The following is a 12,693-nucleotide window of genomic DNA, read 5'->3' on the forward strand; positions in this document are numbered from 1 at the left end:
AAACTGAAAAAAATGTATATATATATACTGTTCCCAAAAGAACAAAGCAAACAGCATTCATCCTCTGTCAGTCCTTCCTTTTATATTTTTCAGAGCTTAATTACAGTAGGAAGTCTGGCTTAACTTGAAAGTCTTCTATTACTGCTATCTCAAAAAATTGTTTTTGGTTCTGTTTTGATACAGGCTGGGTTTGAAGATGTTATGTGAAATGTGTGTTTGACTGGGATCAAACCTAGATATGTACTAGGGGTTCTGAAGCTCGTCAGTACTTGAATTCTAAGTCCTGTGCATGTTGTCTGTCTGTCTATTGGTTGGTTGCTTTTTTTTTTTAATAGGCCAGGCATTTGGAAAGACCTGAAGACCATGGGCTCTGTGTCTCTCTCTATATTCTTCATCACACTGCTTGTCCTGGGTAGACAGGTAAGAAGTTTGCTTTCATGTCTCTGAGGTACTGATGAATAATTACACCTTGCTGATGTAAAGTGTAGTCACTTCTGCGCAAACAAATGCTTAAGCAAAATCACCTTATCGTTTAAAAGAAAACTAGGTAGCAAGGAATGTAGGTGAGATACAGAACCAGAGGAAAGAAGTCCTTTTCTCAGCAAGAGGCAACCTTTGTGAATGCTAGTGATATGAAGCAACGATTTCCTGTTGAAGCTAACAGTAAAATTCGTAGCTGTTGTAGGCCTACAGAAGTGTCTCCCACACAGCTGGCATTATTCGGGAAAAGACCCCTTGACAAGGATTTTCAGCACATTTCAGAATGGATGGTGTGCTGCTTTTGTTTGGAAGTGGATCTGATGTTTTTGACTCCGTTTGCAACCATTTCTACAAACGTGCTCCTCCGTTAACAATGTGTGTATTGTGATCAGCGTGAACGGCTCCTCCTCCCGCGGGCCCTGCTGCTTCTCTGGGTCTCCCAGCAGCGACCCCAGGCAGGATTTTAAGGGTTGTTCTTTTCCTTCTCCAAGGTCGCTCATTCATAGATCACAGAGCTCATCTGTAGCCAGGCGGCCAGATGCCTCAGTCACCATCTGTTTTCATTCCTGTGATAAAAGTAGCACAAAACACATTTATTTTGAAATAACCGACTCGGGAAAAGCATAATAAAAGTGATACCCATTGTTAACCGGTTATATTAAATCTGTAATGAACATCTGAGAGGCACAGACTTGGGAGTGTGGGTCTGGTTCCCAGCTCTCCCTGCTCAGCAGCCGTTAGTGACTGAGGTCCTGCAGAGGGCCTGCCCCTGAGACTGCTCTCGCTGTCCACCCGGGCGGTGTGAGCCACGTCCTTCCTTAGGAGCTCACCGACTGGCTGTCTGGGCTGAGGTGCACTGTTTAGCCACAAAGCCGTACAAGATCCCTTCCTTCCCAGGCCAGTCCCCCCACGCACCTGCCCTGCGCTTAGCATTTCTCCTGGCCACACCCTTTGGCTTGCAGATCTGACAACTTGCCTCGTGCTTTCCTCCTTCTTACTTTCCTGGCTTCTCCTGCGAGCTGCTTCTTGGTCTGCTTATCTCTCACTACTGACCAGTTTGCTCCCCTCACTCTAGAATACCCGTGTCCTGCCTTGGGAAGCCCTGAAATTTAGGCGGGAGGAGGATCTGGCTGCAGAGAGGGGCACAGCCTGGGCAATGGCTACTCAGGACAGAGCCTCCTTCTGTGGCTCGCCTGTTGGCTGAGTCAGGCCCCTGATGCCATGTCCCACAGCCTGTCTCTCTGGATCCCTCCTGTCTCTTCACAGTAGTGTGTTCTATCAACCTGGCATCAAATTAAATTCCAGCGTCATCAGCCCTGAAGACTAATGTTCAGTGGCATTACGTAACTGTGGTTGAGGCTGGAGAATGACAGTGGAGCTGCTGCCGTCTAATTGATTTAGGATCAATAATCAAAGGAATCCCACCAGCGTCGGACACTAATTTAATCCAGCTGTGCTGAGGCCATTCTCCCAGGGAGGCGTTCCTTTTTGTCATTAATACAGCAGAAATGTGCGCGTGCGCATGCGGAGCCTAGGGAAGTCAGTCCTCCCTAAAAGAATAGTCATTCTTTATGATCATTTGCGGCAGCTGGCTAGGGATCACCTGCTGTACGCAAAGAGCCCCAGGAAAGGCCAGGGTGGCCCACAGGCTGGCCCTGCACCCAGCTCCATCGCGCATGATTTATTCAAGTCCCAAATCTCTGAGCCACAGTGATCTCTGACCTCTGGGATAACAGTGCCTCTGCATACCCTTCCCTCATTGCATGAATCATACAAACAACTGCCCTGAATTTGAAGGAAGGCTTTCGAGTACCATCAGCACTAATGACCTCCGATTTGTGCCTTGTATTTCCTGACTTACTTATTAAATGACAGAATAGACCTTTTGCAATTTATGTTTGTCGTTGTTTGTCCTAGTGGCTGCCCTACCCCAAAACCATCTTTCCTAAAATGGAAGCAATGTGTTTGCTTTCTGAGCAAAGTCGGGTACTAAATGTTGCTCTAGGTAGCTAAGGAACCTTGATGGAAATGTAACCTGTCTCTTGTACAAAACGTGCAGTTCTGCTGCTGCACTAAAATCAGGTCTGAGATGAAAATGCAGCCAACCGGGCCACTCTGAGAAAGGAAGAAGCCTGTGTCCCACCTGAGGTGGAGAGCCCGCCGTCCAGGCAGGGTGCTCCCCGTAGGAAAGCAAGGGGCATCTTCCTGAGAGGAGGAGTGCACAACCCAAGGAGAAGCAGAGCCGCACCCTGCAGCCAGCCATGGTCCTGTTCTCCATCTGTACAGGAGGGTGCACGGCCCTCCAGCCCCCGAGGGCTTCAGAACCAGAGACGTGGTACTGAAGGCTGCCCCAGGCTGGCTCTGCTGTCTCCCCTGTGACCACAGCCAGGGCAGAGCAAACGCTGTCCATGTCTGTGCCACGGTATGGGGTCTGGGCCACAGCAACCTGGCAGGGGAGCCCCAGACTGATGCTGAGAGGCAGAGAGGGAGCCGACATGTGAGGCTGCAGCCAGGGGAGCCTGGACAGTGCTGCAGCTTGTGCTCAGAGCAGACAGCAAATCCTCGAGCCCCCACCTGCCACACAGCACTGTCACCCCCACTCGCCCAGCCACTGGCCTCTCCCCTTCACAGGCCACCCTGGGACTCAGTGTCCGGACACCCAGCATGAGATTTAGGACCAACCCTCAATCCACAGTGGAGACATCTCAAGGCTTTGACTTCACCACGTCCGCAGAGACTGCTTCCCAATGACTCCACGTAAACAGACATCAGGGGCTAGGGCTTGGACTGTCTTTTGAGGGAAACCATTCAATCCATTGCAAGGGGTTTGGGTTGGAAACTTTTATTTTCCTTTTGGGGATTTCCAAGTTAGTTTCTGTTCCAGTAGCTCCTTTGACATAAAGAAGAGGGTTCTAAAGAAGATTGCATTGCCTTGCCAGATGATAGGATGGATAGCTAGATGGTTAAGACAGGTTAGGGTAGGGTAGGCAAGGCAGATAGGAAAGTGATGTAAATGTAAATAAATGACTGAAAGATAAATAATTGATTAGTTAGAATTGATAGGTATGTCATGACAGATGATACATATCATAGACAGATGATGTTTTAATTAATTTTCATCACTGTAACAGAAGCAGGCAGGATAATTTTATAAAGAAAAGAGGTTTCTTTGTCTCATAGTTTTAGAGGGTCAAGGGCGGGGCCGTGGCACCCTTCTGCATCACACTGGTGAAAGCACACGTGTGAGGAAGAGGTTATATATCAACAGGAAGCCAGAGAGGACAAGGCCCACCCCGAGGCGGAAGGACCTCCAGCTGGGCCGTTTTCACCTGTTAAAGGCTTCATCCGAGCCATCCTAGACCCAGGTTCCAACACATGAACCTCTCAGGGGACACACTTCAGACACACCCAGCAGATAGGGAGGTGGATCAGTGTGTGGTACATAGACAGGTGAGCAGAATGTCACCTCCATGCAGTGCAGCTGGTTCCCGCAGCCTGATTTCCATCCAGTGGGGTCTAACAAGGTGCAAGGTGCAATGACAGCTGCTTGGAGAACCTGGGCAGCTTCTGTACATGACTTATAGGAAGCTCTTGGAATTCCATGCGGTGGGGTTGCTAGCTTTTGGTGTGGGGGGTGTCGTTTGTGCTTCTTCCGCTGGTGGCTGAGACTGAGAACGCCTGCATCTTCTTGACCCATTGCTAATCACCACTGTCATTTTAGTTGAAAGCCAGCCACACCACTGCTTTATCCCCCAAACCCAAACAGACAACCTGTTCTCCAGGTGCAAGCACTTTGCTAGGAAGCGCATAAGGATCTCTATTGGGATGGGGGAGGTAAACTTGGAATCAGTGCAAGACCTGCAATATAAGCAAACATTTAAAGTATCTTTTTTGCAGTCTTTTAAAAATGTCTCTCTGCCTGAGGTAAAAAATAAATAAATAAATGCCACACCAGAAAAGGAGGAATGTTTTTGAGCATCCATACATAGTTTGAATAATTGTAATTGATGAAAGATCACCCTTCTTTTATGTTTCACAAGGTGGATTTGTTTAAATTACGATCTGTGCATGAGAGGCCACTTGCATGTGCATTTGTCTGTGCTGTTGTATCTTACATGTCATTTTATAATTGCTCAAATTGGCCAAGCCACACCCTGTATGTAGCTCTCCTTTGCATTTATTTGTCAATAAGTTACTACCTGTGCTGAAGTACACCCTCTCTGTTAAGCCCATCTGTGACAGTTCAGCCAAAATCATTTCACTATATCAAATTAATTGTATCATGAGAGGCACAAAATGATCTCCAAGCCCCAAAAGGCCCTTTGCCAGGAAATAAGCTTCTCCATTTGTACAATATTAGTAATAACTGGTTTTGAGAAAATATTGTTTTAATACATGATAAAGCCTAAACACATATGTTTTCACTAGGAGGCAGTTTTTTGTTGGCTTTTGGGGTTTTTTTGTGTGTGATTGAACCCAAGGCCTTCTCTCTGGGCTACATCTCCAACCCTTTTATTATTTTTTGTTTTGAGATAGGGTCTTACCAAGTCACTAAGTTGCCCAGGCTAGGCTCAAACTTGCTATTCTCCTGCCTCAGCCACTTGGAGTCCAGGGATCACAAGTGCCCCCACCATGTCCAGCCATCAGGCACTATTGTAAATAATATCAACAATTAAATTATATCAACATTTTGTCTATCCATAATGACATTGTATATAATGCACTCCAAATGAAAAAATCATGCTGCACGATGAATACTTAACTGTATAATTTCGATAGGGAAAAACTGATTTGTAAATACTAAATGTGAACTCCCACAAAAGAACACTTACTTTTTAATGTGAATCAGCAAACACTATATAGCACTACACTACATAACTTTCATTTTCCGTGTATTCTTCATTGATATAATCCCATGCCTCCTCAGAAAATACTGTAAACCGTCCTTTATTGACATGGTCACAGGAGAAGCTCGTGGTTGTGTAAGCCTGCGGACAGCTGCTTACTCTTCTCCTGGGCCCAGTTCCTTCCTGTCTGTGTTTCTGAAAGTCCATGTTAGGAATTGATTGAAAGGCATTTTGGGGGAACAGAGGGCTTTGTAGGGAGGGTGACAATTCCATTTGGGGGTTCTTTGTACGGTTTTGTTCTTTTTATTTTCTCTTTGAAACCTCCACTCTCTGGCAGGACAAGATGCCTATTGTCTCTTCCCCTCTGTGTCCTCCTGTAACAGAATGAATATTACTGTAGGTTAGACTTCTTATGGAAGAACAAGTTCAAAAAAGAGCGGGAGGAGATAGAAACCATGGAGAACCTGAACCGCGTGCTGCTGGAGAACGTGCTTCCGGCGCATGTGGCCGAGCACTTCCTGGCCAGGAGCCTGAAGAACGAGGTCAGATGGGGCTGGGGGCGGGGCTGGGGCAGATGGGCTGGAGAGCCTGGAGGTCGGCGGGTGGCCGGCATTTTTCAGTTTCAAAAGCATATTGTTTGGTCCTAGAGACAGTAGTTGGGAGTTCCAATCCCCTTCTGAAGTTTGAGCGTGGAGTTGACTCACTATTAGGAAGATTTCCTCCCCAATCATGGAAAGTTCCAAATGTACATTATGAGGCTTCATAGCCCTGAAGGCATCCCCAGGGGGATCATTTCTGTCTCAGCAGTACCGGAAGATACCACCTCGCCAACACTCACTAAGGCCCAAATGCAAAGGCTACAATAAGCCACGCAACCTGAACACCTGTGGCTTCACTGCTCTCAGCTTCCCTGGGTGACTTAAGGATCTTAGAATTTTGAGGATGAGATAATTTGGGAGTTGGGCAGAAAGGATTACCCACCCAAAAAAGACAGAGATTTGAGTCTGTCTCTTCACATGAATGGAAATGGGAACTTCCAGGTACATTGTTAGGAATGGATACTTAGCTAGAGTTGAACAGACAAAGATGTTATTGAAATGCCAAATGGCTCATGAAACGAAATGTCGTAGATTTCTTTCAAATTGCTGAGTTGCAAGGGAAAGCAGACAGATCTGCAGTTAGAGTCAATTTAGAAACACATATGCGACTGCCACTGTGCTCCAAGCACTGCATTCAGGACTCCAGGGTCTCAGAGGAGTCCAAGGAACAGTCATGCGCCTAGAACATTTTCACGGCCATTTGGGAGTAGATGGGAAGGCAACAGAGGGAACTTGTTAACAAATGAACCCAGCCCAGGTGATGCTAGAGTAAAAGGCCACCTTGTGTGAGAAGGCTTGAAGGAGCACTTCTCTGCAGCGTGTGCAAGGCTGACACTGAGAGCAGAGTGCAGGTGGCTAATGGGTAGGACACTCCTAATGGGGTGGGAGACATTTCCCTACAGGAGGACAGGAGAGCCTTCCGGGGCTGCTCAGTGTCCTAGTTCATCCCCTGATGCTCTCCACACCCAGCAAGATAACTCAGCAGCCTGCTTAGCTGTTGATCACAGGTAATGGAATCGCTGTACCTTCTAAGGAACCATCTGTTTTCATTAGCAATATACGAGCTCTCCTATCTCTGTACCTAGCTGCCTGCAAGTTCAGCTTTAAAGTCTGTATGTTCCTACTGTTGCCCCAGCTCTGCAGCCAAGCTCAAACCATCTGGGACACAGAGGTGACTGGAAGGGAAGTGGCCACCTCCCTGGACCCTGCTTGGAAACCAGGGTCTGTTATCTCCAAGGACACCGGGAGTGCAAATATTGGGGTCCCTGAGGCCACCGTGAGGGACTTCGGAAAAAGGCTAGAAACCTCTCATGCTGTGTTTGATGACTGATTTTGAGTCATGGGAGTGTTTTGGACATCCCACATTCCATGGTTTTCTGGAACAATCCTTGGCAAAACAGCACAAGTTACAACCTGCATTCACAAAGAACCTTCCAACATGTCATTTTTATTCTCTTACCCACTGCGTAGATGCACAAAAGAAATTAATTTGCCTTCAGAAAAGAAGAATCAAGAATTATTTAATCCCTGTAACAAAAAATGCCAGAAAGCTTTTAGTTCAATGAAATTCTGTTCAGTACTGGGCCTTCGCTTAGGCTGTGTGGATATAGACCTGGCTGCTTGTGTTGGAGCCCAGTTTTTCAGGCACCTCTTCTCCCTCCCCCAGGATGTTGTTTTTCCTAAACCTTCCTGAGGCTTCGCTGTCATCTGTGAAATCCCCTGGATGTGTTTAGTCCACACACTCACCACTCAAGCTAGGGAGTGGGTGCCATGCACCCAGGAGCCCACTGCTTTTGAAGGTCTGTGATATATTAGTCACTTTCCATTGCCAGGGTATAATACTGTGCACACACAACTGAGAGGAGGCAGAGTTTATTTTGACTCACAGTTGTAGAGGGTTCAGTCCATGGTTGGCTGGCTCCAGAGTAGAAACTGCATGGTGGAAGAGCTCGACCCAGGAAAGCTGCTCATATCGTGGGGGCTACAAAGCAGAAAGGAAGCAAGAGAAGAGGCACCACAGACGAGAATACACCCTTCCAGGTCACACCCCCAGTGATCTGCCTCCTCTGACCAGGACCCACTTCTGAAAAGCACATTCAGCCCATTGATGAGGATAGCACCCCATGATCCAGTCACCTTCCAAAAGCCCTATCTCTGAGCATAAGACTTTTGGGAGGCATTTCAGGTCTAAATCATAAATCTTTTCATTGATGTACAGGGTAAGAAATAAATGAAAGCAAGCTCTCTTGAATACACATCAAAGCAAGCTCGCATTGCTTCCTGAGAATACCACAGTTTGCTACCAAGTCCCCAGGTGGTAGGCAGTGTGTGTGATTGTGAGGCAGGCAGCTTCCTTCAGAGAGAGCTAAGGTTCAATCAAAGACAAGCCACAGTTGCCACTACAGTCATCCAGGGAGTACACACTGCACACGAGCAGTACTTCCCTTTCTGATAATGATGACAGCCATCCAGAGACCACGGCCTGAGCCCTAGGGATATGCAGGGGGAGGATTAAGCTGCTTTGCACTTGGCTTTCAAAGATGTGTCTGTGTTTTTCAGTCATCTGACTGCCAGGAATAAAGTAGACACTGGCTGACTGTTGGGAACACCCTGGTGCTGAGTAGTTCATACATAGGTTAACCAAGAAAGAGGTAGACCAAGCTCAAAGGCCTTTGCTACAAGCCTGACTCGGTAAGAGGCAGCCCTGCAGCAGCCAGGAAGTTTGCAAACCCAAGATTGAGTGCAGTGCTGAGCATTTTTTACCACATACCAAGCTCCGTCCAGCCTGACACCTCCACACTTGGAGAAGCAGCACCTGCGCTGTTTCTTGTTAAGTTCCGTTTGCAGTCTCACCACCAAGACACCCAGAGGAGGGCTGGTGTCATTCACCTCCAATCCCCTATTTCCTGCACCATGGCACCTGGTGTGGTGGGTCCTCCTTGGTGTGAGTGTGCACATGTGCACATGTGTACATGTATGAACACACAAAGATGTTAACAGGGTATTAATGTGCATCTCAGTCTGCGAAACTATGTTAGTTTTTCCTTACTGTGGCCAAATACCTGAGAAAAACAACCTAAAGGGAGAAAGATGCATTTGGACTCTCAGTTTCAGAGATTTCAGTCCATGGTCCTGTGGCTCCGTTGCTCTTAGGCCTGTGGTGAAGAAAACTGTTCACTTCATGGTAGCCAGGAAATAGTTTCCTTATCTGTAGGTGGGGACTCATGGGCCAAGCCCCACAGAGCTATAGCCAAATGCAAAATAATGCAAGTAGTGTTCAGAGATGCACCCATCATATCATGGGGTGGGCACTTGGTGAGAGCTAGCTATGCTTGTGCTTGTCATCATCTTCCTTCCCTACAGGATCTCTCCAGCCCGTGTCAGCAGTCAGTGGGGAAAATATGTGGCACACAACGTGGGCCCTACCCTGGCAAATTCGCTGCTTTTCCATAAGACCAGAAGAGTCCTTGGAGTTTATACTACTTTTATAAAACTGACATTTTAACTAAAACAGGGTATGACAGTGATCTCTCCCCAGTTACCACAACTCCCTGGTTGTAATCACATAGCCAAAACCAAGCCTTGGTGATCACATGTGCCATAGGTTGTCTGCCAAGGATTTGAATATTTGCAAGACAACTTGGCAGAGAAAGTGCAGTTTGCACAGTGGGACAGCCTGGCCACACTAAGCCCAGAAGGGAAGGGGCAACCTGGACTCCATTACTCATTTTATGTGTGCAGATTTTGAAGCAGTTGTGGAAGGTACTACAGATTGATTAGCCCTGAAAACAGAATTATGACATCAGTCTGGCTTTTCCTTGAAGCTGTTGTGATCTTTAGCTAGTTTGCCATGGCTCTGATGTGTATTATGAGACCTCACTGTGGGAGGGATACTCCGCCCAAGAACTTACCAAACCTTAGTGATGTAGTATGTTTAAGTGCTCTGTCAAGGCCTCCCAGAGAACAGAGGCCTCTCTCTGGTAATGTTTGTGCAGAATGAGACCCCTCACTCTGCCAGGCGCCCAGGAAGCACCAGCCACTCACGTTGCCTCCCGTGATGGAGTTGGCCATCTTGTTTAAGAGACTTCTTTTCATGTTTCCTGGTAGAGGGAGCATTTCCCAAGATGCACTGCATCCACAATGGCACCTGGTGTTCTCTCATCCCAGTGGAAGCAGTGGGTCGTTTACCTCTGAGACCAACCCCCATGGCCATGCAACAGCCCTTCCTTTCTGAAACATTCATTGAATTTGAAACTATCACTATGTGTTAGGAAAATTTTGGAAACATCTTGAAATTGTGTTTACAAGACAATGCAATTTTACTCTAGTCTCTACTTGAAGAAATAGCAGCCTTTTTCTATTTAAAAATCAAAAGAATAACCTGAATAACTACTGTTGGTGTCTCATACATGTGAATGAGTGGCCTGAGGAGTTCCATTGGTTCTTTCTAGTATAAGAAAATAAGAAATCACTTGTTGAGCCTTATCTGCTCCTTTCAGGAGACCACAAAGTAGAAAATCTGTAGACTCCCATTCAAGGATGTAGCAATAAGTTATTTTAGTGCAACACAGTCATTTGGGAAATGATTTTGTTTCCCTTCAGTTGTATGAAGGACATTTTTTACTAAGCCTAACTCTATGTAATTGCTTATAATTATCTAAGAGATAACAGAGGCTTAGTGCAAGGGAACTGCCTACTAATGGGCAGTGGTATCTGCTTATTAGAAGCATCTCCTGCCATCAGTGGTGGGTGTGGGATAGGCCAGAAGCTAGAACTGGGCTGGAGGTATGGGGCATTTGGGTGATTTCATTATAAGTCTAAGCATAAACAAGCCCTTGCATTTGGAGTTTTATTTCAAAGGCTTCCTGGTGTTCAGCCCATCCTTTTCTCCGTGATAGGAGTTATACCACCAATCTTATGACTGCGTCTGTGTCATGTTTGCCTCCATTCCGGATTTCAAAGAGTTCTATACAGAATCAGATGTGAATAAGGAGGGCTTGGAATGCCTCCGGCTCCTGAATGAGATCATCGCTGACTTTGACGATGTAAGTACTGAGAGTTACCTTCAGGGGAAGAGGAAGGTCCATGCCCTGTGCATTTGAAATTAGTCCTGTATAGTGATATATCTTTTGGCTTAGCTTCAAGTGGTTTGAATTAAAGCCTGTGCTATATTTAGGTCTCAGACTGATTTGGGGGTAGACAATGATACTACTACTAAGCACAGCACAGCTACCAAAATCTGTAGTCAAATTTTCTAGAAAAGCTTGAGTTCCATGGAAAATATTTACTCATCTCTTTGCTTATTAAAATATAAAGAATCTGTCTGTTGTGGTAGGTTATTAGCATGTATGTGAATAGTTCAAGATCTTTATCAGACATCAGCTTAAGCGATATACAAATGTCATACTTTATTCTTGATAAAGCAATATGTATGGGGGATAATACTTCATCTTTTAGAAGGGGCAAAGTATGTATTTTAGTATTTGAAATAGGTGTCATATTTCAATGTTCAATATTTGGTTGCCATAGAAAAGTACGTGTTCTATTTTCTGGTGAGAACAAACCCTCCTTTGTTTGTACAGATATTGTAACTACATGATTGTCGTCATTATCAAAATAGAGGAAGGTTGATCTCTGAGAACTTATGCTCATCAGGGCTCATGGAATTTTGAGATACAGTGATGAGATTTTGTACAGCGATGATGGTTTCAGACCAACCAGGTTCTAAAATGTTGTGTGAGTCCTGTGGGTTTCTTCTGTCCCACCCTCAGTATGAGGTCGACCCTAGATATTCTCAGGACATCATGAGAACCAAAGATTTCCACTGTGATACTAGGTGCAGAGTGAAAAACAGTAGCACGTCAGCTTCAGCTGCACCTCAGTAAAATGTTTCCAAGGACCCATGGGTGAGTGACAGTGGGCATATGGACCTGTGACACATATCTAGCTTTAGTTCTCTGACACATTGTCCTGGAAGGATCTTGTCTGAGAACAGCAGCACTAAGAAAGAGGCAAGGAAATGCTTCTGGGCCTTGATTGGTGCTACTAATTTGAGCCCTGCCGCTCTGAGCAAATAGAGAACTTTCCAGATCTTCCATCCATCCATCTTCTTCCCTAAAGTTTCTGCTCTGTATTTTAACTTTTCTGTCTCCACCCTAGGGCCTAAAGTAATGGATCAAGGAGGAGTCAAATGGGAAGCTGATAACTACTGCTTGAGCCAGAAGTGTTAGCGTTAGGACTGATGGGAGGAGGGATTTTCTTTTTCTCTTTCTTTGTTTCTTTCTTTGTCTCTTTCTTTCTTTCTTTCTGTTTCTCTTTTTCTTTCTGTCTGTTTTTCTTTCTTTTTTCTCTTTCTCTTTCTTTCTCTCTCTTTCTTTCTTTCTCTCTTTCCTTCTCTCTTTCTTCCTTCCTTCCTTCCTTCCTTCCTTCCTTCCTTCCTTCCTTCCTTCCTTTTTCTCTTGTGGTGCTGAGGATTGAACTCAGGGGCTTCACACTGAGCTACATCCTCAGCTCTTTTTATTTTTTGAGACATCATCTTGCTAAATTGCCCAGGCTTGCCTCCAACTTGAGATCCTTCTGCCTCAGTCTCCCAGAGTGCTGGGATTACAGGCTTGCAACACCATGCCAGCGGGAAGGCTCTTCTGGATCTTTATTTTCCCATCTCCAGTGCTCAGAGGCAAAGCCGGTACTCCTCAGCATTGATAATTGGTCACAAACTACTGCAACTCTGCGGGGAGGACCTCACTCATTGAATCATGTGTATCAAC

At 45.9% G+C, this 12,693-nt stretch overlaps 1 protein-coding gene across 1 annotated transcript in view; it reads left to right on the top strand.

Annotated features, from left to right (window-relative positions):
• Adcy2 (adenylate cyclase 2 (brain)) overlaps window positions 1-12,693 on the top strand; it is a gene marked incomplete at its 5' end in the record, with an annotated part of 386,357 nt that overhangs the window by 351,116 nt on the left and 22,548 nt on the right. Inside the window, 3 exons of the mRNA XM_005407072.2 lie at window positions 336-420; window positions 5,711-5,869; window positions 10,825-10,971. Coding sequence (XP_005407129.2) covers window positions 336-420; window positions 5,711-5,869; window positions 10,825-10,971 — 391 coding nt within the window. The remainder of the gene's footprint in view (window positions 1-335; window positions 421-5,710; window positions 5,870-10,824; window positions 10,972-12,693) is intronic.

Source organism: Chinchilla lanigera, unplaced genomic scaffold (genome assembly GCF_000276665.1).
Source record: "Chinchilla lanigera isolate Chin_1 unplaced genomic scaffold, ChiLan1.0 scaffold00103, whole genome shotgun sequence".
Classification (NCBI taxonomy): domain Eukaryota; kingdom Metazoa; phylum Chordata; class Mammalia; order Rodentia; family Chinchillidae; genus Chinchilla; species Chinchilla lanigera.